The sequence below is a fragment of the Andrographis paniculata genome, unplaced genomic scaffold (genome assembly GCF_009805555.1).
Source record: "Andrographis paniculata isolate CXL003 unplaced genomic scaffold, ASM980555v1 Contig38END, whole genome shotgun sequence".
In the NCBI taxonomy this organism is placed as follows: Eukaryota; Viridiplantae; Streptophyta; class Magnoliopsida; order Lamiales; family Acanthaceae; genus Andrographis; species Andrographis paniculata.
In genome coordinates, this window is record NW_026137571.1 from 1,943,590 (window position 1) to 1,963,510 (window position 19,921).

Here is a 19,921-nt window from a genome sequence, read left to right on the forward strand (position 1 = left end):
AAATCAAAATTCAATATAAAATATTATTTTTTTATATCACTGACATGATTTATTATATTTAATATAAAAATACATTCATCCAAAAATATAAAATGAACACACCATAAATGACAGATAAAATATACTCCCTTCGTCCAACTTTAAAGTTTATATTTACCTTTTGTGTCATTATATTTAATATTCAAAATATTTTTATATTTGTGTAATTTATTAATAAATAACATTAAATTTATATTATAAAAGACTAATAGAAATTTTTTTTTTTCTCTTAATTTATACTCCCTCGTCTAAAAGTAAGCTTCTCATTATCCCATAAGGGATGACATAGTGATGTAGGAATGGACTAGTGACTATGAGATAATAAGTAAAAACCTTCGACGTCCTCGTAATATTAATATATTGATATTTATACGAAAAAATATATAAATAAAAATATTTTTAATGTTAAAAATAGTGACATACTGATATAGTATTATGTTTTATATAATAATTAATATTTAAATATTAATACGACATAAATAAACAATAGAAGTGGAAGGAATTATTATTAAATTAATTGATTCAAAAAACGAGAACGATACTTACCTAAAAGAACACAAGTATAATTTTGTATTCAACAATATATACAATATTATAGCAAAATTATATATACACATTCGAAGTCCATTCCTTGGACGGGGACTGACGATCATGGCCGTCCTTTTCAATGCCACAGATCAACATCCAATCCCCAATTGCTTTCATATAATAATCATAATAAATAATAATATTAATAATAATAATAATAATTCCTTACAACGTGGAGTAGTATATATGTATATATATATATATATGTATGTATGTATGTTCGACACATAATTAATTAAGGCTAAGTCTAAGTCAGTCTCCCTCGCTCCTCCTGCTCCCATGGCAAATCACAACTCTGAATTATCCGACCAAGTCCCGGACCTGGACCAGGACCAGGACCAGCAGCAGCTCCACATAGTGATGATCCCATTAATGGCGCCCGGCCACATCATCCCCATCGTCCACATGGCCAAGGTCCTGGCCCGCCGCGGCCTCTCCATCACCCTCGTGCTCCCGCCCCTCACCGCCGCCCGCTTCCGCCCGGCCCTCGAAACCTCCAACAATGACAAGAAAATGATCCGGGTCCTCCCGGTCCCGTTCCCCGCCGAGGCCGCGGGGCTCCCGCCGGACTGCGAAACCGTGGACCGGCTGCCGTCGAACTCGCTGGTCCGCACTTTCTACATCGCGATCCGGCGGTTCCAGCAGCCGGTCGAAGCCGCCCTCCGGTCCCTCCCGGCCGCCGCCGCCCCCGCCGCCGTGATCTGCGACAAGCACCTCCCCTGGACCGCCGCCACCTGCGCCGAATTCCAAATTCCGAGGATAATCTTCGACGGCATGGGCTGCTTCGCTCAGCTTGTAATAAATTTACTCTACGAGTCCAGGTACGCCGTAACCTCATAATTTGAATTAATTAATTTGGATAAATATCAACCCCAATTTTTGGATAATCAAGACATTTGACTTCCTCCGTTTCAAAATTAAATATTCATTTGCTTTTTGCAAGTAATTTTAAAAATATATTATATTAGGATATAATAAGAATAAAGTAGAAATGACTAAAATAACTTTATTAGTATGTGTGATATAAAGGTAATGATATTTGTGTAATATATTGTAAGTTGTAAGGGTATTTGTAATGTTAGGTAGATAGTATAGTTACTAAAAAAGGAAATTAATACTTTGTTATGGGCGGACTAAAATGAAAAAATGGATACTTTGTTATGGACAGATGGAGTATTTCATCCGTCACGATAATTGAACTATTTGGTTAGGGACAAATATTTAAAATAAGAATATTTAATTAGTTAATAGTAATGGGTTATAATATTATTTTATATATAATTAATAATATTGATGGTTTTGGTAAATTTAATAGATATAATTAAAATAATTAAGATATATTTTTTTGAATATTTTAAAATTTATGTAGCAATAAAAAAAAATATATGCAATATGGATATTATTTGTTAGAGAATAAAATTTTCTGTAGCACAAGGAAATAAAAATACTTTTAGTTATTTATAATTAGTATAACTTAATTTTATAAAAGAGATGGAGTTTTTTTCAATATATATATATATATATATAAAATATTTATTTTTTTAAGAGGAAAGATAGAAATAGAGGGGTTTTGACTAGATGTTACGTATTTGTGATGTTATATGTTAAGTAGTTAATTAAGTTGATTTATATTTATTAAATATATTTTAATTTAATAAATTTTAATCAAAATATAAAGGTGTCGATTGTTTTGAAACAGAAATGTCAATCGTTGTGGAATAGTATATAAGTTTGCTCAATTGTATTTTTTGTTTCTTACTACTACTACTATTTTTGTTATTAATCTATAATAATTCTTTTTTAAATAATAATAAAGCAATAATCTATTTTTAAATATATTACACTAATAAGATTTTATTCCTTTCGGCATTTAAATTTAGTCATTTTTTAAAGATTATTTTCAAAAGTAATATTTATGTTTTTGTTTTTGGTAAAATTAGCTCTTTTCTTTCTACTTATTTTTATTTCTGATTTATTGTAGATACAAAGAATTCATGTAAAGTATAATTAGTAAATAATTAAAAGTGTATTAATAAAAATAATTATATATAATATACATAATTATAAATTAACACTAAAAAATATTGATTAATAAGTTAGAATATGATTAAAATATTTAATATTTTTTTTAAAAAAAGAAAACAAATAAAATGGAATATATCAAAATAAGAATAATAAATTTAAAGGAGTATTATTTATTTATATTAAAATTTATACTCAAAATTTGAACACATTTTAATGCCAGTGAGTATATTTTAAAATATCACATCAATTATCTATTTATATTACTTTCACTTTTAATATATATTTACTTCCTATTTTAGTCTTTCACAATAAATTTATTCATTTTTTTTTAGTATGAATTTTCCATTTAAATAAATATATCCCTAAACTACATATCATATTTTAAAATATATATATATATAATATTTAAAAATAAATAAATTTAAAGATAATCTCCTTTTATCATTATATTATTGTACGCTAAGGGTGTGTTTGTTCGAGGAATTTGGTGGGGTTTCTACAATTTTCATAAAAAAATTTCTCCAAAAACATCAAATGAAATATTTACTTTTTATTTTTTATATTATACTAAAAATTAATTTTTCATTCAAAACATCACATCAATTCTTATTTATATCACATCATACAACTATTCAAATTTAAAATTTTTATTAGTCAAATCTCAATCCAAAATCCAAACCCTCGAACAAACACACGCTAATAGTATTTTAAAATAGGAAAAATACCAACAAATAATCATTATATATATATATATATATATATATTTGATACGTTTTTTTTTTCGATACCAAATCCATTTGAAATATTTGCAATAGTTTTTGTTCACTTGAATTTTGATTATTTAATGAATGCATTTTTTAGAATAGCTTATTTTTACATTATTTACAAATAATGCAAATATTTTAGGGTGTGTTTGTTTGAAGGATTTCTGTTAATTTATACTATTCACGCAAAGTTTTTCTCCTAAAAATATCAAATCAAACACTTATTTTTTATTTTTTATATTATACTTAAAATCAATTTTAAATTCAAAATATCACATCAATACATATTTTTATCACATTATACAATTATTCAAATTCAAGTTTTTTACTATTCAAATCTCAATTCAAAATCCAAACCCTCAAACAAACGCACCCTAAACATTCATGGTTGAATATTTGTTTATTTCAATTTGATTTGAATACCAAATATTTATATATTTGCAAATAATCACTACCAAAGTTGAAATTTAGCTACAAAAAATTTCATAGCAAAATGTAATAAATTTTTAGCAAAAATATTTTTGCAATGCAACTCATTTTGTTGCCTATGCTGCATTAGTAAAAGTCTTTGATGAGAATATGACTTTAGTAACGAAAAATATATTTTTTGCAATGAAAGTTCGGAAAAATGATAGCTACGAAAATATAATTCATAGCCAAAGCTCTTTTGCTATAAAAATAAAATTCATAACAGAAGAATTTTAGCAACAAAATATGGATGATTTTTTTAACCAAATGATTATGAAAAATAATTTTGTATCTAAAACCTTTTTTCTATAAAATAGAATTTCCTAACAAAAAAAAGTTTAGCTACGAAATTAATTTTGTAGTACATACATTATTTTTAGCGATAAAATTAATTTTTGTTATTGAATAATATGTTTTAACTACAAAAAATTTAATAATTAAAAATACTGTAGATAATTAGATACTCCTTATGTCCCTTAACAATCTATTATTTTTTTCATTTTGGTCCGTCCCATAACAAAGTATCCATTTTCTTTTTTCAGTAACTGTACTATCTACCTAATATTACAAATATCCTTCCAATTTACAATATATACAAATATCATTACATTTATATCATACAATACCAATAAGGGTAGTTTAGTTTTTTTACCTTTATTTCTACTACGTCTCAATATAATAGTTAATATTTCAAAAATTCTGTGCAAAAAATAAATGGATAGATAGATATGGAACGGAGAGAGTATTTTTTTTTAATAAATTAAACCATACCCACCCGTAATTTCAGGGCGTATGAGAATCGTCCGCTGATGGAGCCCTTCCCCGTGCCGGGATTACCCGACCCCGTCAAGTTCTGCCGCGCACAGCTCCCGGGGATGTTCAATCCCGGCTCCTTTGAGGCCTACGATTTCCGGGCCGAGGTGCGCGCGGCAGAGCTACAAGCTTACGGTGTCGTCATCAATACATTCGAGGAGCTCGAGACGAGCCACGTCGCCGAGTACCGTCGCCTCAGGGCCGGGAAGGTCTGGTGCGTCGGCCCACTATCCCTCGCGGTCTCCGACGACGCAGAGAGAGGAGAAAACCCGGACGCCGAGAAATGCCTAAAATGGCTCGACGGGAAGAATCCGGGATCGGTCGTATACGCCTGTCTCGGCAGCCTGAGCCGCCTCCCGCTCGAAAAATTCGTCGAGCTCGCCCTTGGCCTGGAAACGTCGAACCGGCCGTTTATCCTGGCGGTGAGGGGCGTCGATACCTCGATCGACGATTGGATCCGTGACGACGGGTTCGAGGACAGAGTGTGCGGAACCGGGCTATTGGTCCGTGGATGGGCCCCACAGGTTTATTTTATTTTAACTTAAATTATACAAAACTGATATGTGATTTCACAAAATTGCGTAAAATCTTTATACTTTGAAAATTATGCCAAATTTTCTTGTAGTTTCACAAACTTTGTATCTAATTTCATCGGCCGTCTTTATTTAATCGTGTTTAACTTGTACGCGTCCAAAATACAAATAAGTTTTAAAATCCTAATTTCTAAACCTTTAAAATTACAAATATATTCATAATTTTTATTATTTAACCTAAAAACCAGTAAATATATTCCTAAATGGTTGTTTTTATCTGCTTTTAAAAGTTTTTTTTTTAACGTTCTTTGAGGCTAAATATACCATAAATGAATATATTTATAATTTTAGGAGTTTAGAAATTAGTAATATGAAATCTATTTGCAATTTGAGCGCGTGCAGGTCAAAAACCGTTAAATAAAGACGGACAAGGGGGTTAGACGCAAAATTTATGAAACCACAAATGAGTTTGACGCAGTTAAAAAGAATAAGGATTTCGTGGAATTTTGTGAAACCACTGATGAATTTTGTGCAATTTAACCTTAATAATATAAAAATTTAGTAAATTCAAATTTAAATTTAGACTACTTAGTTTATCAAATTTATTTTATATTATCTATATATATAAATATATATAGACCTTTTTATTTTGATAATCAATATAACGCAATGTTTCATTTTCCAAATACTCTATAGGTTGCGATACTTTCGCACGGCGCCGTCGGAGGATTTCTGACGCACTGTGGATGGAATTCGACACTCGAGGGGATTAGCGCCGGCGTGCCGATGATGACGTGGCCAATGTTTGCGGACCAGTTTTTGAACGAGAAGCTGGCGGTGGAGATTTTGGGGGTGGGGGTGGGGGTGGGGGCTAGGGGGGTGGTGCATTTGGGGGAGGAGGATAAGGTTGTCGAGGAGTACGAGGAATGTTATAAAGTGACAAGAGATGGGATAAGGGAAGCCATTGAAAGGGTTATGAAGGAAGATGAAGAAGAAGGAATGGAGATGAGGAAAAGGGTACGGAGACTTGCTGAGCTGGCGAAGAAATCCGTTGACAGAGGAGGGTCGTCTTGTCGGAATCTTACATTGCTCATTCGAGAAATTGGTCGGATGAACAAGAACAAGGAGAAGGGCAATAATAATAATAATAATAATAATAATAATAATTGAATAGATGTTTGGAGTTTGATAAGATGATAAATTTTATATAATTATTATGCTTTTATTAGATAATAAATTTAGTGTGTTGTTTTGATGTATGGTTTCGAATATTTTAGTATATAAATAATACTTGTATGTGTGTTGGTTTGTTTTTTATTTGTTTAAAAAAATATATTTCCTTCGTCTGTAAGTTTTTCATTTGATATTTTGTATGTGAATTAAGGTAAATTAGTATTTTATAAATATTTAGTATAATAAAATAATGTAATATTTTTATTTTGTTTTAATATTTTAAAAGTAATGTAAAAAAGTAAAAAGAACAATGAATATTTTGATATTTAGTTGATATTTACTTTTACTTTAACAAAAATAAAAAGTTTTTTTATAATATGAAAAATAAAAAATATGAATATTTTCATATTTAGTTGATAGTTATCTTTATTAAAAAATAATAATAAAATTTTATAATGTGAAAAAGTAAAAAATATGGGTATTTTGATATTTAATTGATAGTTATTTTTACTAAAAAAAAAAATTAAAAGTTTTTTATAATATGAAAAGTAAAAAATATGATTATCTTTGGTATTTAGTTGGTTGTTATTTTTACTTAAAGAAAAACGAAAAGTTTTTTTCTTGGACAACTAAAATAGAAAAATAAAAAATTTACTATTGGACGGAGGAAGTATATTTTATTTATAAAAAATAATTTTTACATATTTTTTAATTTATATATTTTAACATTTACTTATTTACAAAAAAAAAAAAATCACAAGTATTTAGGGTGTGCTTTAAAAAAAAACTCATATTTTTCAAAAGAAAAATATTTTTTTCGTCCCATAACAAAGTATCAATTTTTCTATTTTTGTCTGTCTCATAACAAAGTATTTATTTTTTTTTTAGTAATTGTACTATCTACCTAACATTACAAATACCCTTATAACTTACAATATATGACACAAATGTCATTACCTTTTATATTACACAATACTAATAAGGTTATTTTAATCATTTCTATTTTATTCCTACTACATTCCAATATAATATTAATATTTCTAAAATCATGTGCAAAAAGCAAATGAATACATAATTATAAGACGACGAAGAGAGTAATATATTACACATATTTATTATTTTTTATATTATCTACATAATTTATATATATTTCATGTAGAAAATATCTCTTCAAAATAATTTCACAAAACAAACCCGCCCTTATTCACCTAAGTTATTAATAAAAATAGTTTTTTTACATTATTAACCCTTTTTAAAATATGTTCATTTTATGTCATAATTAATTAATTAATATAATAGTATATTAATTAACATTCATGTCCAATTCAAATCAACGTCCAGTTGGTCGAGAGAAGAAAACAAATTTTCATTAAAGACGTTAGTTTCACTTATGAATGATCACGTTCAAATAATTAATTGTTGAATCTAAAAATGAAAATAAATGATCAAATAAAATTTCGAAACAATATATTTATTTTCTCGTCGGGCTTGGTTTGCAGAGTATTAGGTTCGACCGGAGGTTTATCTAGTGCGCATTTTTTAGTAGCAACTGCGGATTCCCGCGTCATAAAAAAAAAAAAAAAAATTGTTCATAACTCTCTTTCGATTTCGAAATTCTGCGTAAAATCTCACTGTACTTTAAAAATTGTATGGTATTCTCTTATACTTTAAAAAATATTGCATGACACATCACCCCTATGAAACCTCCATGGTGTGATGCGAAGGTGATTTCCTATCCATATTTTTTGCACGGCGGAAGGTTTCATGCAACATTTTTTAAAGTATAAAGGCGTAATGCATTTTTTTTTAAGTGAAATAGAGATTTACACTGAATTTCGAAACCATAGAGGGGTTTTATGCAACGTTTTTTGAAAGTATAAGGGAACGCTACGCAATTTTTAAAGCAAATGAAAAATTTACCCTGAATTTCGAAATCACAAGTAAGTTATGAACAATTTTTTCAAATATAAATAAATACTTCTTTCATTCCACGTTGGATGTCTGCCGTCACTGTATACACACAAATTTAGAATAAGTATAATTAGTAGATAATTAAAAATGTATTAGTGAAAATAATTATCTTATAATATAAATACTTATAAATTAAAACTAAGATATCTAATTACTTTAATTAAAATTTAAAAAAAAAAAATTTAAATGAGATTAAAATGTCTAGTTATTTTTTTTTAAAAAAAATAACATGGAACGTGAGACAGACAGAAACGGCATTATAAATATGCTATGTGGGACGGAAGGAATATAAAATTTATATTAATATAATAAAAATATAATATATAAACAGACAATTCTCGACAATAGTCCGAATAAACAGCAAAAATGCATATGTAGCCGATGGAGGGAGTAAATAATAATAAGTGCTCAAACATTAATACAAACATACATGGAAGATTATTACATAAAAGTTTCTTATTGAAACACAATTAACCAAATATCGATCCAATTCCGTACATACATCTATATATAACCTACTTAATAATAATAATAATAATAATAATAATAATAATAATAATCAATGAATCAATACCAAATTGATTGACTCATGACCGGAAATGCCAAAGGATACAAGTTGCCCTACACAAAGCCCGCGGCGGCGGCGGTGCGGCGGCGATCTCCTCCGGCCGGTGGCGGGGGCGGGGGTCGAAGAGGGTGTATTAAGACAGAGATTGTCGGGATGTTATAAGGATGGGTAATAAAACTTTTCTTTTTTTTCCACTAAAGGAGATATAAGCAGAGCATCTTCCAAAGGATATTCCATTGCCACCTTCATTACTCCATTTGCTTTTTATATTTCTTTATTTATTTAATTTTATTTACTTATTTATTGCTGAATTTTTATTTTATTATTATTTTATGATGTAATTAAACTTTATGCAAATATTTAGACACTCTTTCTGTCTCAATCCAACGGAACTTTTGTAATACATTAAAAAATAATATTTTCTCTGTCCCAAAAAAGTTATTTTTGTTTTTTCATTTTTGTTTGTCTCAAAACAATTGTCTTATTTTGTTATTTAGTAATTGTGGTCCCCACTTTATAACAAATTTATTCCTATTTTTTAAAATTACCTCTAATTATTATTCTAATAAATTTTTTAAAATCCTTAAAAAAGTAAGGGCATTTTAGTCTTTTACATTCTATTTTATACCAACTTTCAATTAAATACTAGTATTTCTTAATTCTCGTGCCAACAGCCAATAAGACGTCTCTTTTGGAACAGATGGAGTAGTATTTTATTAATTAGTGGAAATGTGTAAAAAAATTTAATATTTTTGTCCTTTGAATAATTGTATATATAATGATATATTTGTAATTTTTAAGTAAAAATTAAAAGTATTTTGGTATTAGTGTATAATTATTTTTTTAAAAATAAATTCTCTATGACAAACAAAAATAGTAGAAAAGATAGTTTAAGTTGAGATAAAAGAAAGTATAATTTCTTTTAAAAAAAATTATTTTTTTATTTTTTATTTTTTATTTTTTGAAACCTATTATTATAAGGGTTTCAATGAAAAATATCCACTGAGAACTTGTAATTATTAACTTAACTTCATTATTCTTTTATATATATATATATTTCTCATTATCTATATCAATATTTAAATTATTTCACTTAATAGTCATTGTAATATACCACCTTCAATTCATTATCTTTACTATTTTATAAAATTTATAATAATTAACTTTTTATCTTTTTATTATACTCCTATAATAATATATATAATTTATTATATAATACTTCATCTGTTTCACATATTATGTCACATTTTCTATTTTCATCCGTCCAACGAAGTATATCACTTTTCTTTTTTGAGAAAGTATTTTAGCTTGTAATCATATTTTAAATTTTATAATTTATATATATTTTTTTAATTTTTATTAGACTAATTAGTTATTTTTAATTTTAATTTATAATTATTTGTATTATATTTTAATTAATTTTACTAATATATTCGTGATTATTTACTAACCATACCCTTCTAAAATCTCATGTCTACAGTATCCGTGACGTCGTATCTGAGACAAAGGAGTATTATATTTTATTTTTTATAGAATATGATAATGTTGTTGAAAAAAATTCTCGGAAAAGAATTCTCACAACTTCTCAATGTTGGCCACAATATTCATAACAGTAGTTTGTTAGGGGTATGTTAGCAATTTGTTGTAAATTAGTTACGCTTGGATTTCTTCTCTCTCTCCTTTTTGTATATATATTACTTATGTACTCCTTAATGATCAATGAGAAAATACAGAAATTCAGCTTCACATGCCACCTGCTCATATCTCGTTCACAACTATCTTCTTATGGTATCAGAGCAGATACTTACTGCTAGCTAATTTTTCATGGCCAATACTTCTAAACCAGAGTATCAAAACACTTTGAAATTTTGGCTCATCTGCTCCCTAAAGCCTTAATACTACAACCCGGAGATCATTCCAGTTTCTCCCTATCCATCATTTCTCTCAATGGTAACAACTATATCACTTGGTCTCGAATAGTTCGCACATCACTTCTTGCAAGAGGAAAGCTAGGCTTCATCACTGGTGCATTACCTATACCAAGATACGATGATGTTATATATGAAGCTTGAATTGAAGCCGATACAATGATGTGGGCTTGAATCTGAAACTCCATAGCTCCAGAACTTCAAAATGCATTAGTCTTTGCCCCAAGAGCCAAGCAACTCTGGGATAATATGACGGAGAAATTTGGACAATATAACTCCTCACTTATATTTCAGTTGCAAAAGAGTATCTTGTCTTATCTCAAGGTGGAGATAAAATTTCTACCTACTACACTAAACTACAGAAATTGTGGGATAAGTTAACAGTTATTGATCCTCTAACTAGTTGTTCATGTGGAAAGTGTTCTTGTGATGTCAAGATTTGTAGTACTACTTGGTTGGACAGAGATCAACTCATTCAATTTCTCCCTCATCTGAATGAGACATACGAGAGCCTCCGATGACAAATTCTCCTAATGGATCCCTTGCCAACCATGAGTTGGGCCTATGCTCTGCTTCTGCAAGTTGAAAAACAAAAAGAGATGCAAGTTACAACAAGAGAATTTGCCAATCAAAATGTGGCAGCTACTGAATTTAAAAGGACTGATATCAATAGAAATTTGGGAGACAAAAGGAGATAAGTGCAAGATAAAAGAAACACAGCTATATTAGTGTTGGGTACCTGTAACGTCTATCGTATTGTCTTCTTCAGGCAACGGGACACGCATCCCATCGCTAATGCATACAATCCAGAGAACCTATCATCCCAAAAAAATCATGTTCTTTGTTCTCCGCTAATAATCATGTGATGTCGTTGTTGGTTGGATCACGTAAATACTGGTCCTTAAATATTGAGTAATCGTTTCACAAAAATTCAAGGTTGCCTCACAGGTTGTCGATTCTCTTATCTTTATCACTTTATCAATATTGTCAAAAAAAAAAAGACGTACACAAGGATATGCAAAGCTACCATAATTTTTTGAAGAGGTGAAAGACTTAAACGATGCGCACAATAGTCGTTGACTGAAGTAAGAATTAGTATTGTATACATCCGTTAAAATTCCGTTAAAAACAACTCTTCGCATTAGAAATCGTTTTCTGAAAAAAGACTCGGGAAAGCGAGGGGTTTCAGATAAGTAGTTCATCTACAACTCTTTATGTCTTCTTTCTCTATCCCTACGTATGTAGTTTCTTCGTGTTGGAGCTGCATTCACTCCGATATTAGAATAAGCGAGTAAAATTGTTGACCACCGTTGGAGTTGTTCTCCCTCCAATTGTAGTAATTGCTTTTGCCTACGGTGTCGCTCCCTCACATGTCGTTGATCTTGTATTAGGAAGTAAGCTGCTTCGTTGGAGTAATCGGACTCATCGTCTTGGCTGTCCATAGAGAAGAGAGTAAATCTTTTGCACTTTAGAATAAGCAATGATGCAGTATTATGTTTATAAGGTTGAGGAAGAAATTGCATCAGCAATACATTCAACAAACTCATATATACATACGTACACATGCAGTCCTATATATATATATATACTAGAACCCGCTTTTGCGCGGTATACCGCGCGACTATTCTATAATGCAATTTGTTACGTACAAAAACTAATAGTAAAAAGAAAGGTAGCAGGATCTTAAACGAAGTTATGCACGAAGTGATGTGGAAAAGAAGAAAAATTTGCGTTGGGGTCCGTTTGTCCGTTTGGTTGTTCCTTGGTTGGTTGGCCGTCGATCGGATCTGTACGTCGGAAGGTCTGCGGTCGGATAGGCAAGTCGGTTTCTCCTCTTTCGGTAGGTCATGTCGGTTGGTCCGCTGTGGGATACTCGACTTGGTTAGTCCTCGGTCGGTTCGCATGTGGGAAGGTCTGCCGTCGGATAGTCAGGTTGGTTGGTTAGTTGGTCGGATGGTCCATAGGTTCGAAAGTTTGTATGTCGGACGGTATGTGGTTGTATAGTGAGGTCGGTTGGTTGGCGTGTCGGATGGTCTATACGTCTGAAAGTCTGCAGGTCGGTGGTTGAGTCGGTTGTACGAACAGGTCGGTTATTCAGTTGTCGGGTAAGCGGGTCCGATGGGATGCGATCGGATATGCAAGTCTGTTGGTACGTCGTCGGACGAAGAAAAGTCGGGTGCCTGCTAAGTGAACAGTAGGTTGGTCTTTCGGTGGGAGCGGCGAAGGAGTGTTTTTTTGTCTTTTGGTCGTACTTTCGGATTTTACCTTTTGTTTATTGGAAAAATACATCGGCAGTTATGTACCCTACAGTCTTTATAGATTCCTAATGTAATTATTCAAATTTAAGGATACTTCTATATCTTTGAATTTTACTTTTTGTTTGTTGTATAAATGCAACAACACAAGGGAATTATGAATTTATAGTAATAAGAAATTTGATAAATATATGTAGCCGATACATATTCAAAATGTTGTACGTACATATCGGATAGTAATATTACAAAAAGGTAGGCAGTTTAGTACTTGGATGTAGTACAGAACAAAAGATATTGTAGAAAAGCATGAAAACTATTTTTTGGATTCTTTCTGTGGAGCGATCGAATTGTTGTTCGTTGATGCTTCAACCGTTGATTTCTGTTCATTGATTGATTGGAACTCATCGAACAGTGGCAGCAAGTTCTTTGCATGTTTACCTAAATAATGTTTTTTGTATAAGTATAGTTGAAACTATGGAATTGTACCTATGTTTATTATTTTATATTGTTGGGATGATACATTGTTGTTCTTACCAGGAACAGATGTTTCTAAGGTATCAGTTGTGCAGGTTGCCTTCTCCTGCAGTTCAGGTGTTATCCCAGTGTATTTGTGTACAATAGGGTGGTTCTTTGGCAGTGTTTCTTCAGCAGCAATTGCCTTATCTGTACATGAATTTTATTTGTTATATAAGATGAGTAGTATATAATTGCACCATATGATGTATTAGTCATAGTTGTTTTCATGATAATGTATGTACCTTTGTTTTCTTTGGAAGCAGACATAAGTGTGTAAGTATGTGTTTCTGTTTGGGATGGTGCGGCGGCCTTTTTCTTTATGTGAAAGAGGTATGATTGGTTTTGAAGTTCTTGATTGCGCAGATTGCATAGTGAAATGATTTCCTGTGTAATATATATATATAATGAGACAGTATAGTACTTTGACGAAATATTTAAAGTTTAACCTGTTGTCCTAGTTCATTTGACTCTGGTATGTCAAAGTTCAGAATTTGTTGCGCTATATTGTCATAAGCAACGCAGGTAATTGATCCTGTCTGATCAACAATCTGTAAGCGCAGAATTGACCTGTTTGTATATGTGTACTGTTATGTGTATATAAATATATATCAAATTTTAAATGTGTATAACGTAGAATGAGTAGTCTTTCTTACTTTTGCTCTGACGATTGGACAGATTTGCACCTTAAACAAAAAAACTGCCGTGTTATTGGTGCTGGAGTTGATGTGTAACACTTATCGCAGGTGTTGTAGTGGAGTTGCACTTTCTTATCCACTTTGATTGACAAACATCCCTTGATTTTGTACTCACCTTGCTATATCAGGCAAGTTTTTGATTACTTTATGATGTTTTATTTGTATATAAACAAATATACATTGTAAATAACTGACGCGAGTAGATTGTGACATGGTTGCAATTGTTGAGAGAGTTACTACAGCTAGCGGGCTTCCTTCGGCTGTGTTAAAGTATGGTTTTTGGATTACGAGTTCATCAATGCATACCTTATTATTGAGTTTCCTGTGATGTAAAGTGTTTTGAATTAAAATGAAATTTGTAATTGATTTTCAATGGGAGTGTAGTGTTGTGATATGAATAGTATAAAATATTGATTTGATATAGAAAAATACCAGCTCAATAGATTGTCAGCTTCAGGATATGGAGAATCAACAATAAAATTTGCCATGGAAATTGCAGACAACGAAATACCTTGACATGCGAATATAGAATCAAATGAAGTGAAATGGTAATTAGGTGGACTACGATACAAGTATTGACAATAATTTATATGTGTTTAGTCAAATACGGTTGATGCATAAACTACCTGCATATAGTGTTGCTTTCAGGTGGAGGGCCGCAATGATAGGTCTTTCCTTCACAATGGATGTGAAGTATTTTCCTTCAGCGTCCACCAATTCATTCCATAAGGTCAGTCTTGTCGGTAGCAATCTATTATGATGAAAATTAATAGAGAAAACTGTGTGAAGAACATATGCTACTTTAATTTGGTAAATTTAGTGTACTATTAAAAGATGTCGAATAGAAATGGAAGCTGATAAAAATTTAGTATATTGATTTAAAAATATAGTTGTTAGGCATAATTATTGACATAACTTCTTTTAGAAGAAATAAATTGTGATTAAAGATGAATACATACATTGATGTGAAAAAGGTGATAAAAATATAATGATACCAAAATAACTGTACTTGAATCTATGCTTACTCCTCAGTTACGATTACAATCTCTTGAACACGATCTCCTATGATGTTGGAAGAGGTCGGTTGTTGACGTTTGTTTCTTTACTTTTGTTCTGCAACATCTATCAGTACACCGACCACATCTATTTGATATGTATCATATATTAGGTATAAATGCAAAAATATGGACAAGCGAATGAATTAAAGCATAAACATAATAGGAGTTATACCGATGTACTCATTTGTTGCTAGGCAATCAACAATGCATGAGAGCTTTTTGAAAGATGGCTTTCCAGTTAGAGAAGATATGGGATCAGATTCAACAGGGACGATGCTGCAGTGTTTGTTGAGATAGAGCTGGATTTCAGAGTTGAAGTTTGGTAGATCCGTCTTGTACTCTTTGCCTTGTTTAGCAAATATCTCGTAGGTCTTAAGGAGTTTTAAACAATGATCATATGCTTCCATGTCCGCAGAAAAGGCACACGTCATGAGTTTGGTGCCCTACAAAATAAGTAAATAAGATAGTTAACCCCGAAAAAACTAATTAGTAATGTACAAAATTAATGTATCAATTTTCTTCTACTATAAAATAACTAATAGTAAATTATAAGCATAGTAAATATGATTAATTTTAAATTTTATTCCATATTAAATAAAGTATATTAAATGTAAAATTTAGATAGTAGTATATAAATTCAATCAATTATTTTTATAAGCAGGATTGTTTGAATACCTGTGTGTCAACAAAGACGTATCGTCTGTAGGGCTTTCCACTGGTCTTCGATGTTCTGATAGCGGACATCTCTACGAGTAACGCACGGACTGTCCAGTTTCTATTTTCCATGGTTAAATCAGTTATGGGTGTTATGTGGTTGGCCATTGGCTTGCAGTGATTAGCAGTAAGGAGAATTGATGGAAGAGTGATGAAATGTGTGAAAAAGAAAAGCTAAGGAAGAATGTAGCACGTATTGAAAGTCAATCTTGTCTTTATAATTAAATGGATGTTGTTGGCGTGTTGCTTTGTTAGAGTGGTTGCTGTGTTAGAGTGGTAACTTTTATGTAAGAAGTGATAGAAGTTAGTGAGTGACACGTTTTTTTATGTAAGAAGTGATAGAAGTTAGTGAGTGATACGTTTTTTCATGTAAGAAGTGATAGAAGTTAGTGAGTGGCAGGCTCTATGTGTTTATTTTGGTCAGGTAGATTGGCTCTGGTACATATAGTTACGTATGTAGATTGACTTTGTAGCTGAATTCAAGGTAAGGGATGTGATTGCAGTTAGTATTTTTGTAAATTGTGTGTTTATTTAAATGGTTGGTCGTATGAGAGTCTGTTTTTTTGGGTATTCATTATCATAAGTGCATTACTTTTTTTCTATTTCAACCATTATTATTATTATTATTATTATTCTTATTGGGCGGAAAAAATAATAATAATAATAATTAATAACCGTAGTACGGTTGTGGATGGGTCTGAATATAAGCTAAACGGCTCAGAGGTCGGTTGAAAGAGGAAGTCTGGCGAAGATAGAGATGGAATGGTACGCAGTCGGATAGGCAAGTCAATTGGTTTGGAGTCTGACAAAAGGAAGTTGGTCCGTTGGTCTGTAGTTCGACGAAAGTAAGTTGGTTGGTTGGGCCACGGACGGGCAAAGGTAAGACGGTATGGTAGTAGAGTCAAAAGGAGGTCGGTTGGACCAGTCGTCCATCTAAGGAGATAATGCGAGCAGAGGATTCTGTTTCGTCGTCGCTTGATCCACGGTTGGTTGGTTCTCAGTTGGCTCATCGGGGCTCGGTTGGTTCTCAGTCGTTTAAATATGTCAGATGGTCGACTGTCGGTTGAGCAAAGCGTGCGGTCCGCGGTCGGTTGAGTCGGACCACACGTCGATTGTTTGATATGGTGGTCGGTAAATGCCGACTTGGGAGTAAGTCAGTTCCTGCGAAGAAGAATGTGACGAACAGTACGTGGTCGGATTAGAGGAAAAGACCGACAGAAGGATAAAACGGCCCATACGGAGGTTGTCCGAAGGATGGTCTGTTAATTGGTCGTCCATATTTGTGAACAGTAGTTCAACCGGTTGATTGTAGCGACCAATATATCCTCTGGAGGAATTGTTGTTCGGCCGTTTCAAGGCGACGTATGGTGGTTGCTTGTTAATGCGACCAATGAATCATCTGGGCGAATGGTTGTTTAGCTGATTGAAGAGACCAGATGGTGGTTGCTTGATTGGGCGACCAATGATTTGTTTGGTTTAGAAAGATGAGAAATTAATTATATAAATATATATTTTTTATATCTGTGTAACGAACGAATTTTCAACAATATATATTTTCTTTAGATAATACTCTTTTTCTATTTTATTAAAAAATGATTGTGTACAAGATCATATATATACTTAATTACTCGGATGAAAAGAAGAAGAAACGTCCAGTAGGTAGTCGTTTGGGATAGAATGATGAGAGAAAAAATATAATAAATTATATGAATTTATATTTTTTATATTTGTGGAACCAACGAATTTAAAAAATATATATTTTTCTTTCGATAATTTTTTTCTATTTTGTTAAAAAATTATTTTTTATAGAATGATATAAACCCTAAATTATTTAACAATTTGGCTTTTCCCGCCGGACTCCCTGCCGTAATTTCTCGATCAGTGTGAGATGTGATTTGTTGAGGGAGTCAGATGATCATTACGGTTTTTAATTAGGGGTTTTTGCAGAAAAACCTTACTTAAATCCCCTTCGTCTTCATCTTCTTCCTTATGCATTGTAATTGGTTTTCTGCTTTTGCGATCAAATACTTTGTCTTCGTGTTTTCACGCTTTGCTGCTTTCAACCATGGCTAACCAGTACGTCCCAGCTCTACCTTTTGATGGTTCATATCCAGAAACCCCTTTTGTTTCTTCTGTTGTTCTTACTCCCACTGTTCGTCCTTATTGTACATCTTCTGAGGATGCTGTTCGTATGAAGAGTATTATCTGTTCTGTAACTCCCTTAGCTATTAATAGTCCTGATTTCAAACCCGAACGCATTAATGGTCATATTAAAACACATCTTACCGATCCCAAAGATGCCTTCCGTTCGTGGTATTCGAGGCTATATCCTGTTTTTCATGAACAATGGCAACGGCAAGGGATTGATAAGGCCATTTTCCTAGCGACTCAACCGTTGTATCTTCACGACAAAGTTCTTTTTGCTATGGCTGCCTTTTGGAATGCCCAACTGGGTGTTTTTCTTCTCCCAACTGGCCCCATGGGTCCAACCCTGATGGATGTGGCTATGATTGCCCACCTCCCCGTGGTTGGTGACGACCCTGTCCTTGGGTCGTTGGATGGGCAAGAACCAGCGCCCGACCATGAAGGCTGGTCGCTTGCACGCATACCTGAGAGGGAACGCGGCTGGACCAACTTTGTCCTCGGTCGGTTGGTTAGCGGTGGGATAGGCAGGTCGGAAGGTTCTCGGTCGGATTGTTAGCGGTCGGACAGACAAGTCTGATGATCTGCGGTCGGATAAAGTAGGCCGGTTGGTCTGCGGTCGGATAAAGTAGGTCGGCTAGTCTGCGGTCGGATAGGCAAGTCAGCTGGTCCGCAGACGGATAGATTGAGATAAGAAGGGTGACCCTGCATCTCTTTATGGGTTTTGAAATGTCAAAAATAGCAAGGATATTTTAACTCTGATAATTGTTACGCACAAATAATAATAATAATAAGGATAGCATGATCTTAAAGGAAGTTAGACATGAAATCGGGTGAAAAAGGAGAAAAATTTGTGCTTAAGTCGGTTGGTCAGGTGGGTTGGTCGGATGGTCAGGTAGGTTGGTTAGCGGTCGGATAGGCAGGTCGGAAGGTCCTCGGTCGGATGATCAGGTCGGTTGGTTTGCGGTGGGATAGGCAGGTCGGAAGGTCCTTGGTCGGTTGGTCCTCGGTCGGATGGTTAGCGGTCGGACAGACAGGTCTCATGGTCTGTGGTCGGATAAAGTAGGTCGGCTGGTCTGCGATCGGATAGGCAAGTCAGCTGGTCCGTAGGAGGATAGACTGAAATAAGAAGGGTGACCCTGCATCTCTTTATGAATTTTGAAATGTCAAAAATAGCAAGGATATTTCAACTTTGATAATTGTTACGCACAAAAAATAATAATAATAAAAATAAAAATAAGGATAGCAGGATCTTAAAGGAAGTTAGACACGAAGTCGGGTGGAAAAGGAGAAAAATTTGCGCTCAGGTCGGAAGGTCCTCGGTCGGTTAGTCCTCGGTCGGATGATCAGGTCGGTTGGTTAGCGGTCAGATAGGCAGGTCGGAAGGTCCTCAGTCGGTTGGTATGGTCGGCTGGTCCTCGGTAGGATGGTTAGCGGTCGGACAGACAGGTCTGATGGTGGTCTGCAGTCGGATAGGCAAGTCAGCTGGTCCGCAGGCGGGTAGACTGAGATAAGAAGGGTGACCCTGCATCTCTTTATGAGTTTTGAAATGTCAAAAATAGCAATGATATTTTAACTTTGATAATTGTTACGCACAAATAATAATAATAATAATAATAATAAAAATAAGGATAGCAGGATCTTAAAGGAAGTTAGACACGAAGTCGGGTG

General features: G+C 32.8%; 1 protein-coding gene across 1 annotated transcript; it reads left to right on the forward strand.

The window, feature by feature from the left end:
- The first annotated feature begins 823 nt into the window (after positions 1 to 823).
- On the forward strand, positions 824 to 6,555 carry LOC127250784 (UDP-glycosyltransferase 1-like). The gene is made up of 3 exons (XM_051274205.1): positions 824 to 1,448; positions 4,672 to 5,221; positions 5,927 to 6,555. Exons 1-3 carry the CDS (start codon positions 907 to 909, stop codon positions 6,398 to 6,400), a joined length of 1,566 nt encoding a protein of 521 aa, XP_051130162.1. The 5' UTR covers positions 824 to 906; the 3' UTR covers positions 6,401 to 6,555.
- The last annotated feature ends 13,366 nt before the right edge of the window (positions 6,556 to 19,921 follow it).

What these genes read in the sequence shown, in the direction of transcription:
- LOC127250784 (XM_051274205.1), top strand. Translation starts at nt 907, where the DNA reads ATGGCAAATCACAACTCTGAATTATCCGACCAAGTCCCGGACCTGGAC. An exon ending in AATTTACTCTACGAGTCCAG is followed by an intron (nt 1,449 to 4,671) that starts GTACGCCGTAAC and finishes CCGTAATTTCAG; the next exon opens with GGCGTATGAGAATCGTCCGC. An exon ending in TCCGTGGATGGGCCCCACAG is followed by an intron (nt 5,222 to 5,926) that starts GTTTATTTTATT and finishes AATACTCTATAG; the next exon opens with GTTGCGATACTTTCGCACGG.